Source organism: Sprattus sprattus (assembly GCF_963457725.1).
Source record: "Sprattus sprattus genome assembly, chromosome: 3".
NCBI classification, from domain to species: domain Eukaryota; kingdom Metazoa; phylum Chordata; class Actinopteri; order Clupeiformes; family Clupeidae; genus Sprattus; species Sprattus sprattus.
In genome coordinates, this window is record NC_137922.1 from 13,511,289 (window position 1) to 13,533,788 (window position 22,500).

General features: G+C 45.5%; 1 protein-coding gene across 1 annotated transcript in view; it reads left to right on the forward strand.

Annotated features, from left to right (window-relative positions):
- Positions 1–22,500, forward strand: part of LOC308362525 (protein diaphanous homolog 3-like) — a gene marked incomplete at both ends in the record, with an annotated part of 269,083 nt that overhangs the window by 196,235 nt on the left and 50,348 nt on the right. Inside the window, 2 exons of the mRNA XM_080835226.1 lie at positions 12,538–12,676; positions 22,479–22,500. The exon at positions 22,479–22,500 is cut by the window's right edge and continues 74 nt beyond it. Coding sequence (XP_080691352.1) covers positions 12,538–12,676; positions 22,479–22,500 — 161 coding nt within the window. The remainder of the gene's footprint in view (positions 1–12,537; positions 12,677–22,478) is intronic.

Consider the following 22,500-nt stretch of genomic DNA (forward strand, 5'->3'; position numbering starts at 1 on the left):
CTCTCCCTCTCTCTCTCTCTCGCTTGCCTTTTTTCCCCTCTCCTCCCTCTCTCTCTCTCGCTCTTTTTTCTCTGAAAGACGGAGTGTTTTTCACATGCGTGGAGGTGGGTGCGAGGGTGTATAGGCCCTTGAGAAAGACTGCGCCTCTGAGGGTGTGAGTGTGCACACCCTAGTGGTGTGTGTGTGTGTGTGTGTGTGTGTGTGTGTGTGTGTGTGTGTGTCCTCCTCATTCCTATTCAACATGCTGGTTTTCTGGTGTCTGAGCGACGGGCTGTGCTCTGTCTGTTTTATGAAACGCCATTTGAAATGCAAAGTTATTTTCCACATGAGTGCAGCAGTGATGAGAGCCGTCTCATTGCTTTTATAATTTTAAATCATTTCTGATCGAAACGCTGAAGTTTCTGCAAATCAGCCCTCCCTCATATGCATGTTAACGCCTCACATTGTGTGTATGAGAGAGAAAGAGAGAGAGGAGTATGAGACGAAGACAGAGCACGTATGTGTCTGTAATAAAGGGGATAGAAAGCATACACTTAGAGTCTGTGTGTGTGTGTGTGTGTGTGTGTGTGTGTGTGTGTGTGTGTGTGTGTGTGTGTGTGTGTGTGTGTGTACTGTGTCTCTGTGTGTGTGCTTGCTGTGTGTTTGTGTGTGTGTGTGTGTGTGAGTAAAAAGTGTGTGTGTGTGTGTGTGTGTTAGAGTCAGACAATAGGCATGTAGCTTATGGCAGCTGAAGGTCGTAGGAACACCATCAGGAACCCTTGATGCCGGTGGTTTCTTTAGTTGCTTATTTCTTATATGATCTCATATCATAGTAGCTGTTAATGGAGTACTGATCTTAGAGTGTCATTACAGGAACCTCACAGGGCCAGGAAACCTCATTGTTTTGAAGCTTAATGAGAGTGTGCGCGCCTGTCTTTGCAGTGGTGTGTTTGCTTGTGACTGTGTATGTGTGTTGAGCATGTGTGTGCATTCCTGCACGGCTGTATGTGTGTTTGTGTGAGTGTGTATGTTGAGCTGGCATTTGCACGTGTCACTGCTGTGTGTGTGTGTGTGTGTGTGTGTGTGTGTGTGTGTGTGTGTGTGTGTGTGTGTGTGTATTTGCTGTTGATGTAGTCAGTCAGCCAAACGCTGATGTGCGGCCATTTGAAGAACACGTTAATGGACTGCTGCACTGTCATGGTGAGGCATAGAGGCCATGTTCCTGTATGGTGGTGGTGAGCAAGTGAATGAGAGTGGTGCAAGACTGTGTGTGTGTGTGTGTGTGTGTGTGTGTGTGTGTGTGTGTGTGTGTGTGTGTGTGTGTGTGTGTGTGTGTGTCGCGGGGGGTTGCAGAACTGGGATTGTGAGTGTTCCTTCCAGGCCATTGAGCTTGTGCCTCCTGTGAAGCACCTCCTTTAAATCAATGTCCAAGAGTGGCCTGAGACCAACCCCCTTAGTTACCTCACACACACACATACACAGACACACACAGACACACACACACACACACACACACACACACACACACACACACACAGACTCTGGCGTGGCTTCCTAACAGATTTAATCTCTCTCCGTCGTTGTGGGACTCTGGTCTGGGTGTCACCTCTGGGTGACTCTGTCGCGTCTCTGAGTCTGAGTGAAGAGAGGACTTGGCCACTGTTGCGCTCCACTTCCCAGAAGCCCCCCCCCCCCTTCCCTTTCATCTCTCTCTCATCCCCCTGCATCAACTAGAAAGAATGCAAAAGGCTCCTTCGCCATCATGACTGTCCATTTGTGGGATTGGAGAAGCAACAGTGACCATTGGGGTTCTTGTGTTTCAAGAACAGAAGAGGAAAAAAAGGATCATATATGTACACACTGACATGCATTTAAATATAAGACTCCTTTTATCTCTCTCTCTATCTTTCTCTCCATTTCTCTCTCCACTATCAATGGCACAGGAAGCTCTAGGAGTAGAACGCAGGGCAGAACAGAACCTAGGCATTCTCTATCTCTCTCTCTTTCTCTTTTTTCCTCTCTTTCTCTCTCTCTCTCTTTTCTCTCTCTTTTTCTCTCTCTCTCCCTCTCTCTTTCTCTATCTCTCACATTCACTTTCTCACTCACGTCTTTAGCACCTGAGCCCTCGTTATGTGATCATTTTAGTACAGTGTCCACACATATCCATACACACACACGGTAACGTACACACACACACACACACACACACACACACACACACACACACACACACACACCCACTAGCTGACAGACACTGTAGCCTGTGAACATTCACAAGCCCCCTTCACACGCATTTGCTTGTCTTACCCTGTATGTTTGATTCCAACAGCACTCCCAACTGTGAGAAGGAAAAGGAGAGAGAGACAAAAAAGCAGCAAATTAATTACGATTGTGTGAAGAGTTTCAAATGCTCTTAGAATGGGCACAGATTGTGTGCGGAGGGGAGGTGAATTAAATTTAAGTGTCGGAATTAAACAAGATTTTAGAGTGCCGTAATAATAATTTGATTTCACACCTTTCGCTAAGCTACGGGGGGCCAGGAAAAAAAAAAAAATCGGCGACGGCGGGGGGCGAGAGAGTGTCTGCGCCAGGCACGAAGACGCCCGTCTCGGGCTCCAGGAAGGGGGAGCATTGTGTGCGGAATAAGGCCGTGAAGCCAAATTAATCAGAATTAATTGCAAAATGTTCTCTGATTTAATAGTGTGATTAATCACAGGTTTAATTAATAAGGCTGGCCCTGTGTGGGTGTTCATGGCTGATACCTGTGCTGATATTGCGTAGGCTAGGGTGGACATCACAGATGTGTGAACCCCTAGTGTCTGATCATGGTTCAGGATGATATTTAGGTTTTGAGATGGCACAGAAACAAGTTTCATATTTCCATTACGGAGAACAACCCCTCGTCCTCACGTCTATCAGTAGTAGTAAAAAAAGAGTTTATATTTTCTGTAATACAGAAGCACCCTTACATATAAGAATTCCTTTTTTTCTTGGTATAGCGCTGAGCCCAATCTTAAGGTCTATATAACAAGCAACACTGGCAGGCAGAACTCCTTCGGATGGGTCTGTGACGGCATGAAGTCACACAGACATCTAATTAAAGAGTGGCTGATGAAACCTTAAGACGGTGGTCATCGTTTCCTTCTTATGCCCAGGGACACTGGACACTCCTCTTCTCACTAAGGTCTCGTATGTGGCTAGAATTCTTTCACCGAGATTACATTTTGTGCCAGTAGCCAAAGCACAATTCATTGATCAGGTATAGTTTTAAACTCATTAATAAGATTACCACAAGGATTTATTTTCCTCATTACAAAGTAAGAATTGGGCAAATGAATTCATGCTCTCGTAAAATAGACAAATGTTTTTACATTAAGATGGCTGTTGCAATTAAACAGAAGAAACATATTACACTGGAAAATGTGTCTGTCTGTTTGTGCAGAGAAAGTGTCTCATGAATGCTTGGACAGGATTAGGAGGACAATTGCTCATATTCAACAATTAGACACAGAGAAATGCACCCTGACAACACATGTCTATGGCACTCTGTCTCTCTTTCTCTCAATCGGTCACTTGGATTGCTAAACAGTAATTACACACTGGACCAGAAATCAAAACATATACCGATACAAAACATATCAACATTAACAGTTAGAAGAAATCATATGTATATCAGATGTATGTATATACAAAATCAGAATACAGGTTCACTATACAAACCAGATCAGTTAGCAATAGTACTTATTCTTTATTTTTTTATTTTTTTCAAACGATAGGATAGTTAGGATTATATATTTGTGTGCATTCATGTGCACGCCAATGTATTAGTCTGTTTGAGTGTGTGTGTGTGTGTGTGTGTGTGTGTGTGTGTGTGTGTGTGTGTGTGCATAGTGTGTGTGGTCTTGGACTTCTTTGTAGGAGCTTGGAGCATGTGTGTGAATATCATTCAGTGTCTTTCAGATGGTGACAGGTGAGAGCTACAGTACAGCTGTCTTTGGCTTGACCTAACAAGGGTCATTTAATGTGGTTTGTTAAAGCATTGCAATTTGGGGTGTTTTTTCCTTCAGTTTTAGTAGCAAATAATCACGGATTGATTTGAATGTTTTGCACTCTGGTTAGGAAGTGCACCTCTGTCTTAACAATATCACTGCTGTCTCTTTCCCCCTGTCTGTCGCTCTCTCTCTCTCTCTCTCTCTCTCTCTCTCTCTCTCTCTCTCTCTCTCTCTCTCTCTCTCACTCTCTCTCACTCACTCCCTCACACTCTCTTTATCCCCTGGGTCTCTGCGGGTGTCTCTCTCTCTCACTCACTCACTATCGCTCTCTTTATCCCCGGGCTCTCTGCGGGTGTTCCTCTGTCCTCTCTCCCTCTCCTTCTCTTTTTCAGTGATGCCTGTCGCCTTCACTGCCCTGTCCCACTCACAACCCATAATTCCTTTAGCAGGGAAGCTGAAGGATTGTTATTACTGCACCTGGCCTCTCACCCCCGAAACCCCAAGCCTGCTCTCTCTCCCACTCCAAAACTCAAGCGAACACCGACAGACACACACACACACACTCACACTCACACACACGTATATAAGCTATTGGATAGACCCACTCGCTCCAGCTGTTGTCCGGGACGTTGTCTGGGTGTTTTGTTGCTGGAAACTCGTTTCCAGTGGAATTCTCACTCTATCTAAATTCATATCTATGCACGGCCTCACTCATAGCAACCCTTTGTTATTGTTTGTATTGGTTTACTCTGTGGTATACATACCAACACCGGCGTATTCAAGAAGATCTTTGTGCCTCCGTTGTTGTCTTAAGTCCTCACTTCCCAGCAACACCTTTCAGATTGCACCCGGCATACTAAGCAGCACAAACAATGCATTTAGGACTACTGACTACATCAACAGCAAATACACACACACACACACACACACACACACACACACACACACACACACACACACACACACACACACTGCATTTAGAATGTTCTGCAGCTGACCGTGAAGTGTCACTGTGCGGGTTGTTGTTTTACGCATGGCACCGTGGGCTTGTATAGCATAGATAGAGCTTTGTTCAAGCAACACTGGGCTGTTATTCACTGATGGCCCCCGTGCTTTCCCTGTCATGAAGTTGCTAATGTTTTCACACTGGGTCAGAGGCCTAGGGGACGGCAAGTCTTCTGAATCTGGAATCTGGAATTTGGTACTTTGTTCGCTGCATCATATTATTCTGTGTGTGTGTGTGTGTCTGTGTCTCTTAGTGCTGGGAAAGCCATGTATGTGAGTCTGCTGGGCTTGTCTGTCCATTAAGAGGAGACCCACAGCGGCAAGAATCTGACAGGAATCCAATTGACCGTGGACAGACAGCAGGGGAGTGGTCGAACACAGCCAGGCCCAACCACATGGGGGGGGGGGGGGGGGGGGGGGGCAGGTGGCTCCTGCATTCCAGAAGGTTTTCTTTTCTCGGGTCCCCGTGTATGGATTCTTCACCTCGATTTATAGATCTTTTGCCTCAAAAAGAAAAGAAAGGTATTGCGGTAAACATTCTTTACAAAGAGACTCCACAGGCTTTTCGACTAGGCTTTTTGAATCTTATCCATTTTGACATTTAGCGATTTAGGGATGTATATTTTTTTTCCCCAATATGAATGCTCACTGGGTTTCCTCACGTATGACCTTGTGGTTGTTAGCTCCTTGCTCTAACCCTGGAGCTACAGGAACACTAGCAGTCACACAGTAGGGTCAGGCATGGAGGCTTCTGCCCATGTCTCGTAAAGTGGATGCTCCCATGTGGGGTCCGCATGTAAATGTACGACCCACCCCACCCCTCATTCAGCTTCAGCAGGCTAATGGAGTTTATTGAGCAGATTGACTGCCTATTATCTTCAGTGGAAGGACTGTGACTGGTGAGGACGGGGACCCCAGATTACACCGAGGTGGCATTCACCCAGTCCAGACGACAGACGATAGATATTTATCTCTCAGACACAGCTGTCTTCATTCCCCTTTTTCACTGAAGCTCTCAAGGCCTTTCCCATGCCGGCCACCATCGGAGATCGCTTGTGGTGGTCTTTGTGCGGGCGTCGATGCTCATGTTCACGACACAGGTCGTCGATTCGGGGACATTTTGAGCGCCTACCTGTTATGGATGGATGGGTGGGTGTGTGTGTGTGTGTGTGTGTGTGTGTGTGTGTGTGTGTGTGTGTGTGTGTGTGTGTGTGTGTGTGTGTGTGTGTGTGCGTGCGGTCAGAGAAAGAGAGTATACAGTCGTGACTTTAGCCATTTCCTAGTCAGTCTTCACACCTTTTTCGTTTGACATTGCACAGGCTCTTGAGGCAAACAATGGCATCGCCTTCTCGGAAGGAGAAAGCAATTACGCCTCTGAAATGAACTCCACTGGCTATTGTCATCCACCGTCCCTGTCATATCTGACTAAATTGTCCCTCTGTCAGGAGGCATTTGATGCGAGCAAAGTGGGGAGAGTAAGCCAGGCCGTGGTCCTCGTGCGATTGTGGTAATTAAGTTCAGATGTTTGCCGGAAAATCGAGGCTGACTTCTTAATGAGAAAACAGCCATGCTGAGGAGCTGGAGAATTCTTACATCCTCATTGCTATGCATTTCGTTTTCCTCTCATCGGTCCGTGCGCACACACACACACACACACGCACACACACGCACACACACGCACAACAGATCATCTTTCTCATTGAGCTCTCTCCTTCTTTTGCCCTGCTAGCCACAGCAAATGTAAAAGTGAAATACGGTACAGAATGTGTACCGTACATTGGCAACTGATCCATCTAATCTGCTCAGATCAGCATGCCGGAGAACTGGTGAAAAGATCAGTGGGCATGATTAGGGTGGTGTTCAGCGCAAGAGTTCAGGGATGCAGCCTAAACGATCTAGATCTAGTCTCATGATGAGTCTGCCCTGCAGCACACAGCTGGATGGATGTCACTCACTTGTAACACTGCTGTAACACACACCTTCAGTGAGCGATAACACACATAAACACATACATTTAGAGTTTGGATTTTTAATTCAATTTTTTATTACGATTTTGACTTTTTTATGTTATATAACGATTATGAAAAGAAGATAGTCAAGATAACCCCCCCCCCCCCCCTCCCTTTCCTTTACAGGGGCGCACTTTCATCCTTCCCTAAAAGCCCAAACTCACTCTCAGCCACACTGGGGCATATCTAGTTCAGCTCACGCAAAGATGTTGATAAGAGAGCCTTTTGTTCAGCCTTTATTTCACACGGTTAATAATTAATGACGAAACATACCATAGCATTCGCTAGAGCTAGATATTACAGTTTAATGCTACAGGCCTAACCTTTGGGGCAGATAACTGACGCCAGCCTGAAGCTAAGTCAGTGAGTGTAGTGGACCAGTGGTGTAGTGGGAATGTTTAAACACGGATGTATTAATAATGAGTCTAAATGGTTCTCATGCACTTGTCAATGGTTCCACTTGCACAACCACACTGCTGTTGAAAAAAAGTCTGAATGAAGTGAGCAGTGCAAGAGTATGTCGGGCTGCTCGATTATGGCAAAAATCCATCATGATTTGTTTTTCTTCTCCACTCATTTAATCTTGTGGACAGTGAATTAGGACTGCAGCTTATGGCCTTGACTTGTGGAGAAGCAGCATGGGTGCTGCCACAGCTTGTCAGCATGCGTGGGTATGTGTGTGTGGGTTTGTGTGTGTCCTGCAGATGGATAGAGGCTCTGTCCTATTTCCCTGTCTCAGCACTGAGTGGGGGTTCCCCCACAGTACTCAGCGCCCGCTCAGGTCGTCTGTCCCCGTCACAGATCCTGACCTGTGTGTGTGTGTGTGTGTGTGTCTGTGCTTCTTTATGTCTGTTCTTATTGCTGCCATGGGTTACCTTACAGTACAATTTCCTATTATTTGGACTTCCTCCTCTTGCTTTTCTTCATTTGTTTCTTTCTCTTCATCTGCTTCTCTCTCTCTCTCTCTCTCTCTCTCTGTCTCTCCTGGCCTCTCACCTTTTCCCTCACCTTTTCCCAGGTTCTGCTACAGGAGATCCTTGCTGAGTGTCAGCTCCTTAATTTCTTGGCGGTGTTAATTGTGATGAAAGGCACGGAGCCAGTTAAACGTGCTTTAAAGCTATTAAGTCAAATTAAGCAGAACACGAAGAGTGTGTGTTTTGACATGATTCAACCCGCTCCTGTTGTTTCTTCTTACCTTCTTCGTAATTCACACCACAGCGGGAGCTTCTGAACCCACACACACACACACTTCCCCTCCATACACACACGCACATATACTCTCTCTATATACACACACACACACACACACACTTCCTCTATATTCTCCCACACACACTCTCTCTATGCGCACACATGGGCACACTCACACATACACGTTCCTACTATTACTCGTTCACTTTCCATTCACTACGCGCACACACACACACACACATACACACTCGGTCTTTCCAGCAGTCTGTCTTTCCCTCGCTTTCTCTCTCTCTCTCTCTCTCTCTCTCTCTCTCTATCTCTCTTTCTTTCTCTCTCTCTCTCTCTCTCTCTCTCTCTCTCTCTCTCTCTCTCACATTCGCACAGCCATTCACTCCCTAACCGGCTTAGCATGTCACAGAGAGGTGCTCCCTCACCGCAGCGCCGGCGACCTGAGCTCCAGCCAAGCTTAGACCACATGAGTCGGCTCAGTCGCCGTCGCTCAGAGTCCCACCAGGCCACGGCTCCAGCTCTCCGGTAATTGGCCAGTCAAACGCCTCAGGGCCCTCGAGGACCCACACCGGTGAGAGCGTGGTGAAATCAGAAGTGTGAGCCTTTCTAATTAAACGTGTATCGGTGATCAAATGAGCTCACTTGCAAAGAGACAGAGGTTTGGCAGGCATGGTACTCCACAAACAGCCCTTAAAGGAGCCATCTCTTAATGTGCATTTAGACACACTCACACGCCTCTCAAACTGCCTCTCAAACGCAAAGGTTGCGGTTAAAAGGCCCCATATTCCCACAACAGGAGCGGTATGAGGTTCCATAAGGACACTCGACCAGGTGGAGACTGAATCCTTCTGATTCCCAGACGTCTGCTTTACCTCTTGCACCCCCACCACCCATCAGCTGAGGCCATCTGACCTACCCACCCACCTATCCATGCATGCTGGGATAGAGGATGAGTGGCAAAGATGGTGCATGCTTCTCACAGTTCAGATAAGGATAGAGCGGATCTGAGGGAGAGGGAGATGAGAGAGGAGTGTTTTTCAAAAGTGGTCTTTAAAAAAAAAAAAAAAAAATCATCATCAAATACCAAATATGTTTATCTTGCTGTTAGCCTGTGGTACATCAGGGGGACCCTTTTGTTTTCCTTGGTTGCTTTGGGAAAACGTTCACTTTCTCACTTTGTGCACTTCATCTTGTAGGTTCATGTGAGGATATCCTGTCCTTCTGCAAAACAGCATCTACTAGTTTCACGTCTGTTCTAAAGACCCAGCTGCTTGCTGTGTTTGCCACAAGGGGAGTAGTATCCAAACCAAACCAATCTGAGCTGACCCTTGAGATACCTATGGCTTTCCTTTAATAAACACATAGCTGTCTCTTCATTTACTCTGTGACCCATAAGGCAACAAGAAATAAGGAGCAGCGTAGAGATATTATCTCCTTAGGTTTACCTTCTCATTCATGGCATCATGACCGCTCAACGCCGTCTCTCCCAAACAACACGCTCAACATAACACAACATTTACACCCCACACATGAACCCACACACACATAGTCCTAACATCTCAGACGCCTGGATGTACAAATACTAAAACACTATCTACGCACCTCCATACATACATCCAACATCGCTCTCCCGCATCCGTTGACTCACACACACCCCATACACACCTCCTAACAAAAGACGCTAAGATGGTGAGTGGGAGTGCGATCTTTAAGCCTCACAGCGAGGGGTCCATGTCTGGAGCCAGCGTCTGATGGACACAGCGATAGGAGCACCTGAGCCAGGAAATGAAGAGGTGTTACTGAAGCAGGCAGCTTTTACCCCTTTTTCACAGTTTTTTCTTTCTTTCTTTCTTTCTTCCTCTTCCTTTGAGGAAAATGAGACTGCCTAGACACGGGCTTCTCACTGTGCACAGATGGGGGGAGACCTGAGGGTTGGCATGGTTGTTCTGGTGGAGGGATTCATGAGGGTATGGCACTCTGAATCAGAAGACACTTTTGTGTGTGTGTGTGTGTGTGTGTGTGTGTGTGTGTGTGTGTGAGTGTGTGTGAGTGTGAGTGTGAGAGAGAGAGTGGGAAAGGTTAGTGGATGAACAGATGCAGCGGACAGACATGTACACAATAAGGGGATTTGAGCTGCACACTACTGCTTCCATAATAACCAGACGTTTGCAGTATCCAGATTTCTAAAGCATCATGGAAATGGCATTATCATTTTTGGTCATCGGTTTATGGTTACTGTTAGGCAGCCTCCAAAAAAAGAACCACAAAAGCAAACATTGTCTTTTATATCGCTCTCTCTTCTAGCATGTGTATCTAACCACCACACCAGACCATAATAAGCAGAACAAGGCACACCGCACTTTCTCTATACCAAACACACACACACACACACACACACACACGTACGCTTCCTCTATACCAAACACACACACACACACACACACACCATAACACACCGAACAAGGCACACCGCACTTCCTCTATACCAAACACACGCAAACACACACACACACACACACACACACTTCCTCTATACCAAACACACCACACACACACACACACACACACACACACACACACACACACACCAAACCATAACACACCGAACAAGGCACACCTCCTTTCCTCTATACCAAACACTGTACCTGGTTCACTAGTCCTTGTTAAAAAGTGGATTTTAGGAGAAACAAGCACTGCTGAGAGTGAGGCATGCATGGTGTGGTGGAGGTAAAGCTGACCCTGGATCTAAACATCCTTACTGTTCAGTTAGGGTTGGCTGTATCTATTTAACGCGCAGTGTTTGTTGCTGACACAGAGTGTAGATAGATACATGTGTTTTGGAGGAAGCATGGCAGCATCGTTGGGGTGTGGCGTTGGCGCTTGTCGTCGCGGTTGGATGATGTGATCCCATTAGTTCTCCAGCAGCTCCTCGTACCTCACCCACGCCTTACAGCGGAGGTGCCAATTAAGCCGGCGCTCACGCCGCCTCCTTCCCTCGAAGCACACGGCCTGTGTGATGGGGGGGGGGGGGGGTAGGGGAGGAGTGTGGAAAAGACCAGAAGGGGGCTTAGTCAGACAGACATTGGTATAGCACTGACAAGTGAAGCACAGTCAAAGAGGTAATTGGCACTAATGATGTTTTCAGTTATACAGAAGGTGTGGGGTGTTTTTTTATATTCTTTACTCCTTTGATTGTCCAGGTGTTCTTGTACCCAGAAAAGCGGCGGCAGCAGTCGTCATGGTCGTAGCAGGCAGCCTGACTCAGGGATCTCTAACAAGTCTCTCTAGTCGTTAATGGCTCAAAAAGAATATGCTCTTTCACTCTCTTTCAGTCTGTCTCTCTGCGTGTTCTACCAAAATCTATTCTCATTAATCTATTTTCCTTTTTCTTCAGGGAAAGTATCTAAGTGTTCACAGTGCTGTCAGATTCACAGGCCAGAGCGGGGCCGGTTAATGAGCAGCTCTCTTTCACGCTCGCTCTCTCTCTCTCTCTCTCTCTCTCTCTCTTTCTCTCTATCGAACTCTTCCATTCTTCTCTCCCCTCTTTTCCTGTGTTTTCTCTCTCTATCCCACCCCCCTCTCTTCCTCTTAATTTTCTCTGTCTTCCCCATCAGTCTCCTCTCTCTCTCTCTCTCTATCTCCGTCTCGTTTCATCATGTACCCGCATGTCCTGCTTCATCTCTCTCTCTCTCTCTATCTCTCTCTCTCTTTCTCTCTCTCTCTCTCTCCCACACAGTCTGTGCATCCCTCTGTTCTGCTTACCTCCGCCTGCTGATCTCCATTAAAGCAGCTCTGTGTTGCGGCCGCCTCGGAGGTCACCCTGCTCTCTGCCAGAACACTGGCTGTTCTGAGAGGCCCCGTTAGCACAGGCAGAGGCGCTCTGTGCCCTCCTCTCGTTAAGTGCCCGGTGTCATTATCTTCTTCTCTTGCTCTCTATCTCTCTCTCTCTCTATCTCTCTCTCTCCCTTTCTATCTATCTGTCTGTTTCTCTATCCCACAATCTCTTCCAAACTTTATGGAAAACGGGCCTTATTAAGATAAGATACAAAAAATGTTGATTCTTCTGAGGATACTTAGAAATGCACATATATGTATGCCTGTAGGCCCACCATGGTATCTGGTTATTTAACTGTTTAAGATCTTGGTAGGTTTTCCTTGGGGTAATTAAAATATGTATGTGCATGTTGAGGTAATAACACTAAATGTGTGTGTGTGTGTGTGTGTGAACCGTGGGTGAACCATGGTAATCAGGCTGTTGAGTACTTTTTTAACGTATTGACAAGATCCGTATTGGTCTCTCTCTCTTTTTCTTTCTCTCTTTTCAACGCTCCCTCCCTCTGTCGCCTCCTCAGCAAGCGGTGAAGGAGAACGTGAAGCAGCGTGAGGCGGAGGAGAAGCAGCGGAGGGCGCGGCTGGCCAAGGAGAAGGCCGAGCGTGAGAAGCAGGAGAGGCAGCTCAAGAAGAAGAGACTGCTGGAGTCTCACAACACAGGTGAGCGAGTGCGCACACACACACACACACACACACACAAGCAAACTAACAATAACACGCAAGCACACACACCCTGAGCACACACAATAACACACACACACACACACACATGCACACACGCACTGAGCACATCTGCACACTACCCCACACTGGACACCCCTTGCCCAGTAGGCCCAAGGACAGGTGTTAGTTGTGCTTCTCCACAGAGGCAGCAGATTTGTGTCTAAGCCACTTTACAGCTGTGTCACATCTCTTGGAATTGGCTCATTATATCTGTTGTGTCAGATTTGGTCTTATGATTTGGTCTGATATTATATATATTTACTTGGTTTAAATAAAAACAAGAAGCAACAAAAACACTGCTGTTGGGGTGTATCAGTACAAGTCATGGCTCAGTTCACACCTCGGTTTGGTACGTTTCGGTACAACATGAAAAAGCAACACAAAAAGCCAAATACATAATGCTAGGTTTGTGAACACAAATTATTATTGAAGTCTCCCATGACACAATGTTGGATTATTATAATGACAATATGTTTATCCTTCTCATAATTACCGCCAAAGAGGTATATTCTATGTTGTTTTTTTGTCTGTAATCAGGATTACACATTACCTACCAGCCCGACTTTCATAAAACTTTTAGGTTATTGGCAAGGCGAAATGCAGCGTTTAGCCTTGGCGGAGCTCTTCTAGTTTAGCACATTAATCCTAATTTCACTTAAAACACAGTCGTGAGTCACATGGCAGCTGATTTTCAAGTGGAACTTGGTTCCACATTAGTCATCAGTCTTCACACATAATCTACCACTTGTTCTCTGTATGACATAACCTCCCCACCCGGTCTGCTCAGGAAAATTACACGTTCTGTTATACTGCAGAAAAGATTTCTCCCACCCCCATCACAGATACATAAACTGTCCTTTCTGGACATATTTAATACATGCATTCAGTGACTACACCATCGGTTTCACTGCTGTTTGAGTGGCAGTGGATAGGTTGTTTGTTAATTGATATAATGACCACCCTCACACACCCACAGTACTTGTTTTCAGCTGCCTGCTAATCACAAGCCCACAGCCATAGTGTTCAACAAAGCCTGGGTGGCTGGGAACAAATAATGGAAGGATAGAGAGATGAAGAGAACCAAAATGTTCAAAGAGAAAAAACAGCTACAAAACGCAGGACAAATGAGAGAGAGAGAGAGAGAGAGAGAGAGAGAGAGAGAGAAGCCTGCTGTTGCCAGAGAAACAAACAGGCAGGTGGGCACATAGAGAGAAAGAAGGGGGGTGGAGAGAGAGAGGAGATGGGCGACAGGGTCGATGGGGAGTAGACAGGCTGGGCCGCGGTGAGGAGCAAGGCTGGGCCGTAATCACAGGGACCTTTTGTTTTGACCGCGCCTGATTATCGGCAAAGTGTTCCCAAGGCTGCTGTTCCACGCCACATTCTACAACTATCAATATCTCACAGATCTCGTGTGTGTGTGTGTGTGTGTTTGTGAGACTTCTCCATCAGTAAGTCCTGCCTGATCGTTCCCTAATCTCTCCCTGACACACGTATCCAGACTCACACACACACTCACAGCAGGAGCTATACGTAGTTGCTGTGTGAGAGCCGCAATGCATTTATTACTCTTCACTGGCTCATTTAAACACACAGGTACACACGTCTCCTCTGCTTATGAAAAAGCCTTCTTAGAGATGGAGGGTGCTTACAAAATTGGAAAAAATAAACAATGACATTTTATTCGTATCATATTTTCTATCGTTGCAGTAAGTAAAAAATTGAAATAAAAGGCCTGTCAGCCAGGTGAATGGCAGGCGATTAAGAGTGACTTACTTGCAGCCTTGTATCTGACAGACAAACACTCTTAAAGAAGGAACAGATAAAATCACACACACACACACACACACACATACAGAACCACATGCACTCTGATATGCGCACACTACACAAATCACACACCATAACTGGTTTAAAATTCTTTACACCAACCCTCTGAAAATGAATAAAGCAAAGAATTGTTCCAATTCCCCCTCTGGTGGTCCAGCACAGCAAACTGATGTTCACCAATGGTCTCCTTTACTAGATCAATGAAATGCAGACTTACAGCCCCTCTTCGGTCTCCCTATCCCAGTGGGAATCTGTAGACCCTGCGGTCTATCTGATTCACTTCTAAACGTCCTAACCATCAACCAAAACCTATTTTGAGACCCTGTCAAAGAGTTGGCAAACAGTTGAGCAGCAAGAAAAAGTCAGAGAACCCTGGTGACACGCACTACTCTACATGGGTTATAAGGTCAAATTAACCACTATGGGGGGGAGTGAAAGAGAGAGAGGGAGTGCAAAGCACCCCAGTGGGTTTGACCCAAGCAAAGTCAGGCCTTTTGTGGCCCAGAGCAATTCTGTGTGTGTGAGCGTGTGTGTGAGGATGGGTGTGTGTGGGTAAGTAAATGAGTGGAGGAGTACCCTGCAGGGAGTCTCCTATTCACTCCCTTGTGCTGAAATTCAAGGTAGAGCAGGACATGCAGTACATGCACACACACACACACACACACACACACACTCAGTTACACACACACACACACACACCTCTACACACTTCATCACATCACAGCACAGCGCAAGACACCTCTGCAAACTCACACTCCCTTCTTTACCCCCTCCCCCCCACACACACACACACACACACACACACACACACACACACACACACACACACACACACACACTCACATCACAATGCAAGCCTATGCCTCACTCCATTCTCCTATGGTCTTGCTGGAATACTCAGAAATATACACACTCGATCACAGATTTACAGTCTCCTCAACCACCCATCAATGTATTGACCCAGGTACATATTTTTGGCATAACACACCAAAAGACTATTTTTTTTTTGCTTGTGTGTGCGTAAGAAATAGTACCATTCAAATGAGCCCTGCTTGAGTCTCGCTAACTGCTTCTTCTCAGGAGGTCTCAGTGAGGATTTCCTTCCCAGGCAGATGATGAACTGAATCTTACTTATTTTGCTTCTGACTCTGTCACACACACACACACACCTTCTGTGTGTGTATGTTTTACTTGTGTGGCTGTGTTCTTTACTGACAGGTCTAGGACATAATCTCCCAGCATGCCTGTTTTGATGGTGATGTTGCAGTGAGCTGCCTTCAGCGGCGCCCGGGAAGCAGTGATCGGGGTTAGGTGCCTTGCTCAAGGGCACCTCAGCTGTGGATGTGGGCATGGGAGAGCGTGTGTGTGTGTGTGTGTGTGTGTGTGTGTGTGTGTGTGTATGAAGAAGTTTTGGCGTCTCATGGGTGCATTTCCGTCGCAGGTGCATTGGTAGAAACGGAGACAGGCAGACGAAGGTTAAACATCAAAGTGACATTTGAGATGCCATTTATTATCTTCAAAGGCAGATTACTTTAGATAGACTTTCTGTTTGTTCAGAATGGAACGATTCGCATTAATCCAAGGAAAATAAAAATTGTTGTGGTGTTTCTCACCCTCTCTCTCTCTCTCTCTCTCTCTCATTCTTTCTGTCACCTCTCTCTTTCTCTCTCGTTCACTCCTTCTCTCCATCTATTTTATACCTCTTTCTCTCTCAGAGCAGAAGGTTGCTCTGTGTGTCTGCTCTGCCAGAGTCAGCCCCGTTACATGCAGTCCCTTTTGTGCTCCCAGGTAGCACACGCCTCCTCCCCCTTCCGGTCTCCACGGAGACTGTCAATTAAACCTTAGGGAGTAACACGTCGCCCACCTCAAGTTTGCCGTACTGGGTGTGCACCCACATGCTTTGCTCTGTGTGTTTTTACACAATAGACTTTTTGTCGAGTCGGTGAGAGGACTCAGAAGTGGTATTGTAATTATCAGTATGTTTGAGAGGGAGAGAGGGAAAAGAGGAGAGAGAAAGAAAGAGACTGGCCCAGCAAGGAATACTGGGTGGTGTGGTGGGGGGGGTGGAGGAGGAGGGCGGACAAGTGTAGGAGGCAGGATGTGATGAATTGCAATGGCACAGACAGAATTGGATGCTGTGTTCTGTTCACCCCCCAACCAGAGATGAAAAGAGCAGTGAGGAGAAAAAGTAGCAAGGGAAGAGAAGTGCTCTTGAGAGAGAGAGAGAGAGAGAGAGAGAGAGAGAGAGAGAGAGAGAGAGAGTTGAGAGGGATGAGAGGGATGAGTTGATGGGCACACACACTCACTCACGCACACACACTCCGGGTTCAGAAGTAGGACGCTCACTTGTGGAGTTCCCCCTCTGCTAGCGGAGGAGGCAGAGGCGGAGGCCGGTTCCTCCAAAGCTGTGGCCTGAATATGAGATCCCTCCAGGCAGACAGACTCGAGAGGTCAGCCCCTCTCCCAGCGCTACTCTTGGAGGAAACAGCTGAACCTCACCCAGAAATCAACACGTAATATAAAATATTTGTTTACAGCAAGTCCATGTGTTACTTTGAGTGAGTTGTTTGTTTTTTAGGTGCTGTTGAACATTTTATAGCATGTTGATGTGTTGCAATGGGTTGTCTGTGAAAAACTCCTCGAGGAGGCCACCTTGAGGGCAGCTCCATAAAAGAGGAGGGTGTGTGTGTGTGTCAGAGTGTACACACACATAGGTACCAATGTGTGCATCTCAGGCTTCAGATGTGTGTGTACCAGATGTGGGGGGGGGATAGAAAAGGTCATACTTTCTTTATGTACAGTATATGTGGTGTGGTGTACACACTCTCAGGGTTCCCACGGTACCTGGAAACCATGGAAAACATGGAATTTATTTTTTCATTTTCCAGGTTTGGAAAAGTCATGGAAACTGGGCAAAAGTGAACACTTACATGGAAATTGAAAGAGTTGTCCTGGAAAATTTTATTGGATGATGTGAAAAATAGTACTATTGAGCACAGAATTAAGATGCGTTTATAAAAACCTTTACATGTGAACAGCTTTTACTGTTGATAGAAATGGATGATCCCATGTTGTAGATGTAGAGCATGCTCTTGGCATTCTTTCTGGTATATTGGATGTTGGAATTTGATGCAGGCAACCTGGTGAAATGGACTTTAAAAGTATAGTTTCGGATTGGTGGACTTCGGGAATATAGCCAAGAAACGTTACTCGCAATCTCAATAGAAGGGTCAAATACATACATTTCCCAGCCAACATGGGAGCCTTGACATCTACAGTGAAACATCTTACGCAAGTTAGGGTATTGTTTTAACTGTGCGGTAAACCTGGGTTTATCAATGTTAGGTAGTAAGCAGTGCAATCTTGCTAACTAGCTGGCTGCAACTAGCTGATTTTTACCTTGCTTTTAAAATACTAGAACTATGTTTGATCCCCATATGCAGTTTTACTCATTGACTTTTCCTAAAACCGTGTTATTCACCACATTTAGGGGAGTTTGTTTTGAATGTGGATTCATTAATGATGGTTAGCAAGCACATGCAGGTCTCAGCTGGGACGGGAGGAAGAGAGGGCCGTGGGAGCTGGGTTAGAAACGTGTCCCTAAGGGCCGTACACCAGCACACTGCTTTCTGAGGGCCGTACACCAGCACACTGTGGTGAGAGTAACGGGATCGGTGGAGAGAGAGAGAGACAGGTGATCGGTGGAGAGAGAGAGAAAGGCAGGGGATCGGTGTAGGGAGAGAGAGAGACTTCTAGCCAACTTCTAGCATAGGTCAACCTCACAGTTGATTGTTCATCTACAGCTTGTTGCATTATTTCATGCATGAATATTATAAAAAAGACATAATCTCTAAGCATTTACAATGTAGACTTGACTGACACATCTTTTAAATCAAGTAAGTAGTCAGGTGTTCTAGGGGGTTGTGTGTGTGAGGGAAGGGGGGCGCTTCAGGGGCCTATAGATCATCACTTTATATGGTACCTGGAAAATCAGGAGGTAGCATGGAATTTTTTTTCAAGGCAAGCGTGGGAACCCTGACTCTGTTGTCCTCTTTCTCATGCAAAGTGAAATACTGAAGGGAATATGAAGAAGATATTGAAATCGGGTGTGGGGGGGTGATCTAGCGGACTTTCGCACAGGATTGACAGTTGACATTTTCAGCACAAAGAAAGGCGCATGCAACCGAACGCAATTCAGATTACTTTTCTTTTTTTCAGCTTCACTCCTTCTATTCAGAGTACCTGGTGAAAGAAGAGGGAAAGCCAGGGAGAGAATCAAAAGGTGGAAAGGGTCAAGGTTGAATAAACACAGTGCTTTTGCCTGTGTGACCATGGAATATTTATTTCTTTACGTACTGTGCTTTTCATTTATGAGCAGTACTCTCTTTTGTGTGAGTGCATGCGCATGCTCGTATTTAGTTATGTGTCTGCACATGGTTGTTGTATAGTTAAAATCATAATCACAATTATTTTTGTCAATATTAAGATCCCTACTATGTAACTATTTAACTAAATTACATAATTACTCATTCAGTGTTTTCTCTTGGATTTATTTCAGCAGTGGTGTGGTTGTGCACGCAAACATGAGCCTGTGACACTGGATCCTCAGTGCTTTTATTTAATTGAATTATTTGTTTTACTTTAAGTGGTGATTGTTATTGTATTAGTAGTAAAAGTAATTTGTGTTTTTTTTTCGTATTCAGTTGAAAAGATAAGCACTGTAGGCCTACACTGATTAATGAAAATGTTATGTTTTCCAGTGGGGATGAGACGTGAACGTGATGCTGGAAAGTAGTGGTTTTTGCATCATCCCAAACCTGCTGCTACACCACCAGTCATATTCATTCGGCTACTCTGTTACTTCCTCTGGCAGGCGTTAAGTATTTGCCTAGTAGCTTAGGCCTGTAGCTTTCAGATATAATAGCTTTAACTTACTAACGAATGGAATGCAATGTTTCGTCATGAATAGTAAACCTTGCGGAATTTCAGCAGTGACGCTACTTATTCTGGGAGTGAGTTTGGGCTTTGAGGATGGGGCAAATGCACTGCATTTAACACAAGACACAATCAGAGCATCCTTGCGAAAAAACAGAATGCCGCACAGTAATAGTTTTATTCCGATTACGTTGTTTTTAAGCCCCAATTGTAATTAAATTGAACAGCTACTGCAAAACCATCAAAAATACAAAACACTCTCCTTTCTATTAAACTGATAAAGAGCCAACCTAGTGAACAGAATGATTATTTGGCGGAAGAAAGGAAATAATTGGCTTGTGGTGACCACTAGCACACAAGACTATATGAATATAATTCACAGTGATCTCACCCATGTTCTTACTGGTTTATATTCATTCTACTGTAAGTATATTTGTTAACTACATTTCCCATACACCCTGGGGTGACAACGTTGTGTATTCTGAGCTCTCTAGGTTTTCCAGCTAGTTAATTAGATATGACTAGGTATGGGATGATATAAATATTGCCATGTAATCTTAAGTTTGGAGTTCTAATATTGAGTTAGAATTCTTTGTTTGTTTAATGAAATACTGTCATAAACCATAATACCCAGTGAAATATTAGAAAGTGGTGATGATATTGAAAAATAGATACGCCCAAGCCTAACAGCAGGGCAAGATGTTTCTGAACCGAACGACCACAAATAGAAAAAATTATCATATACAATTTGCATGAATGAATCCTATTTCTTTTTATTTTCAGTCTTTGTCAAAATGTCAAAGAAATCATTTGACACCTTGTGCCATATTACTGTGATTCTATGTGTGTGTGTGTGTGTGTGTGTTCGCGTGTTCGCGTGCGTGCATGTCTGGGAGAGAGAGAGTAGATGGCAAGCTTTCATGTATGTATGTGGCTATCAATTTAGGAAGGAGAGAGTTTGTGGAAAAACCTTGAGCATGTATCTGTCTTTGTGTGAGCGTACATGTGTGTGGGGGAGTGACAGAAGGCGTGTGTGTCTGTGTGTCTGTGTGCGTGTGTGCGTGTGCGTGTGCGTGTGCGTGTGCGCGTGTGTGTGTGTGTGTGTGTGTGTGTGTGTGTGTGCGGTTCTCATCTGCTCCAGTTCTGTCAGAAGCTGTGTGGTGTGTGTTGAGCTTGACAGAGCTCATGTGTTCCACACACAGACACCTGTCAGGTCACTCTACTGGGAGAGTCTTTAGCCGTCCACTATCATCACAACACACAAACGCACACACACACACACACACACACATACACATACACACACTGTAGATTTGTACTTTTGCCTTCACTTGTACATTATGGATATGTATTCTTATGTTATCAATTCAATTTTAAAAATCCAAAGCGAGTTGTCAAGGTTAGAAAGGACGTGGTGACCAATCCACCCTTGTGACTTTTGTCTGTTATTACCACGGTGACCCTCTTTGTGTGTGTGTGTCGGAGGGGAGGAAGCTGTTCTGCTGTGTCAGTAAAAAGTGTGTGTGTGTGATCACTGATTGACATTCACGCCTCATTTCCCCTTCGACCAGGGTTCAGCTTTCTGTATCAGGCTACACATAGGTACCCCACACACACGTACACAGACACACACACACATACCCCCCCCCCCACACACACACACACACATAGCCTTGGGCAGCACTAGGCCATTGAAACTCCACATGGAGTCATGTCTCTCCTCAGGAGCATCACAGAAGAGACAGGCAGCAGAGAAACTCAAGAGCAAAACCTAAAATAGGGTTTGGTTAGGCAGTGGCTAGTGTATTTTAGTGCATTTTCAATACACACACACACACATACACACTCACACACACACACAAACACTTAAGCATACACACATATATTTTTCAGTACATCCCCCACACCCACCATAGTGTATTTCAGTGCATTTCCAATACACACACACTTAAACATACACACATATATTTTTCACTACATCCCCCACACACACCATCTTTCTCTTGCAGTCTCAGCTGAGCAATGTGTGGCCCTGGATCAATGCTGGGGTTAATGTGTGAGTGTGTAAGGTCAATGGCGTGATCTTGTCTGAGTGTATGTGTGTGTGCAGGAATCTCTCACCCTTCCCAGCCCCTGGAGGTAAAGTTGCTGAACGTGATGTTTTTTTTTTTTTTTCATTCCGCTTTTCCTCGGCGTGCCTGAGTTTATTTATTTGCTGCCTCGGCTCCTGTAAATAGCAGGAGATTTGCTGTGTCATGTTTTTGGACGAAACGCCATATATGACCCACTACTAACACACACACTCGCGCACACACACATACACACACACACACAAACACACACACACACACACACACACACCCCAACAACCTTCATCGCAGTCTGCCATGATTTACAGACTGCCCCAGACCTGTAAAAACCAGGAGCTCCCCGCTACACACACACACAAAGGGCCCTCTGGGATTGACATTCCATATGAGGGGCGATGGCATGAGGTTAATTGCTTGATCTCCGAGGCTGTTTTATCAGAAGGCCACACAAGTCACTTCAGTCTGTGTGTGCGTGTGTGTTTCTGTGTGCACATGTGATGCATTGGTGTATTTTACAGGCTTGTCTGCGTTCTAAATCGCAGGGGGTTTTAAGTTGTGATGCACTACCCACCTTGTGCGTCCATAATCTTTGGCATCGCCACGGCAACCCTTAGGAGTGGTGAGAAAAAAAACAGGTGGAGAAAAAAAAAATGCTTGAATTTAATTGAATTCTCTCTTTCTCTCCCTCTTTTCATTCGTCTTTCCTTCCCACGTCCACTCTCTTGCTCTCATCCTTTATTTCCTCCCCACTGTCTTTCTCTGTCTTTCTTTCCTTCTTTCCTCCCTCTCACTCTCCCTCATTCCTTCTCTCTACCTTTTCATCTCTCCTTCTTACCCTTTCGCTCTCTCTCTCGTTCCTGCTCCCTCTGTCTCTCCTCCTCTCGCAGAGAACGATGAGACGGGGGTGAT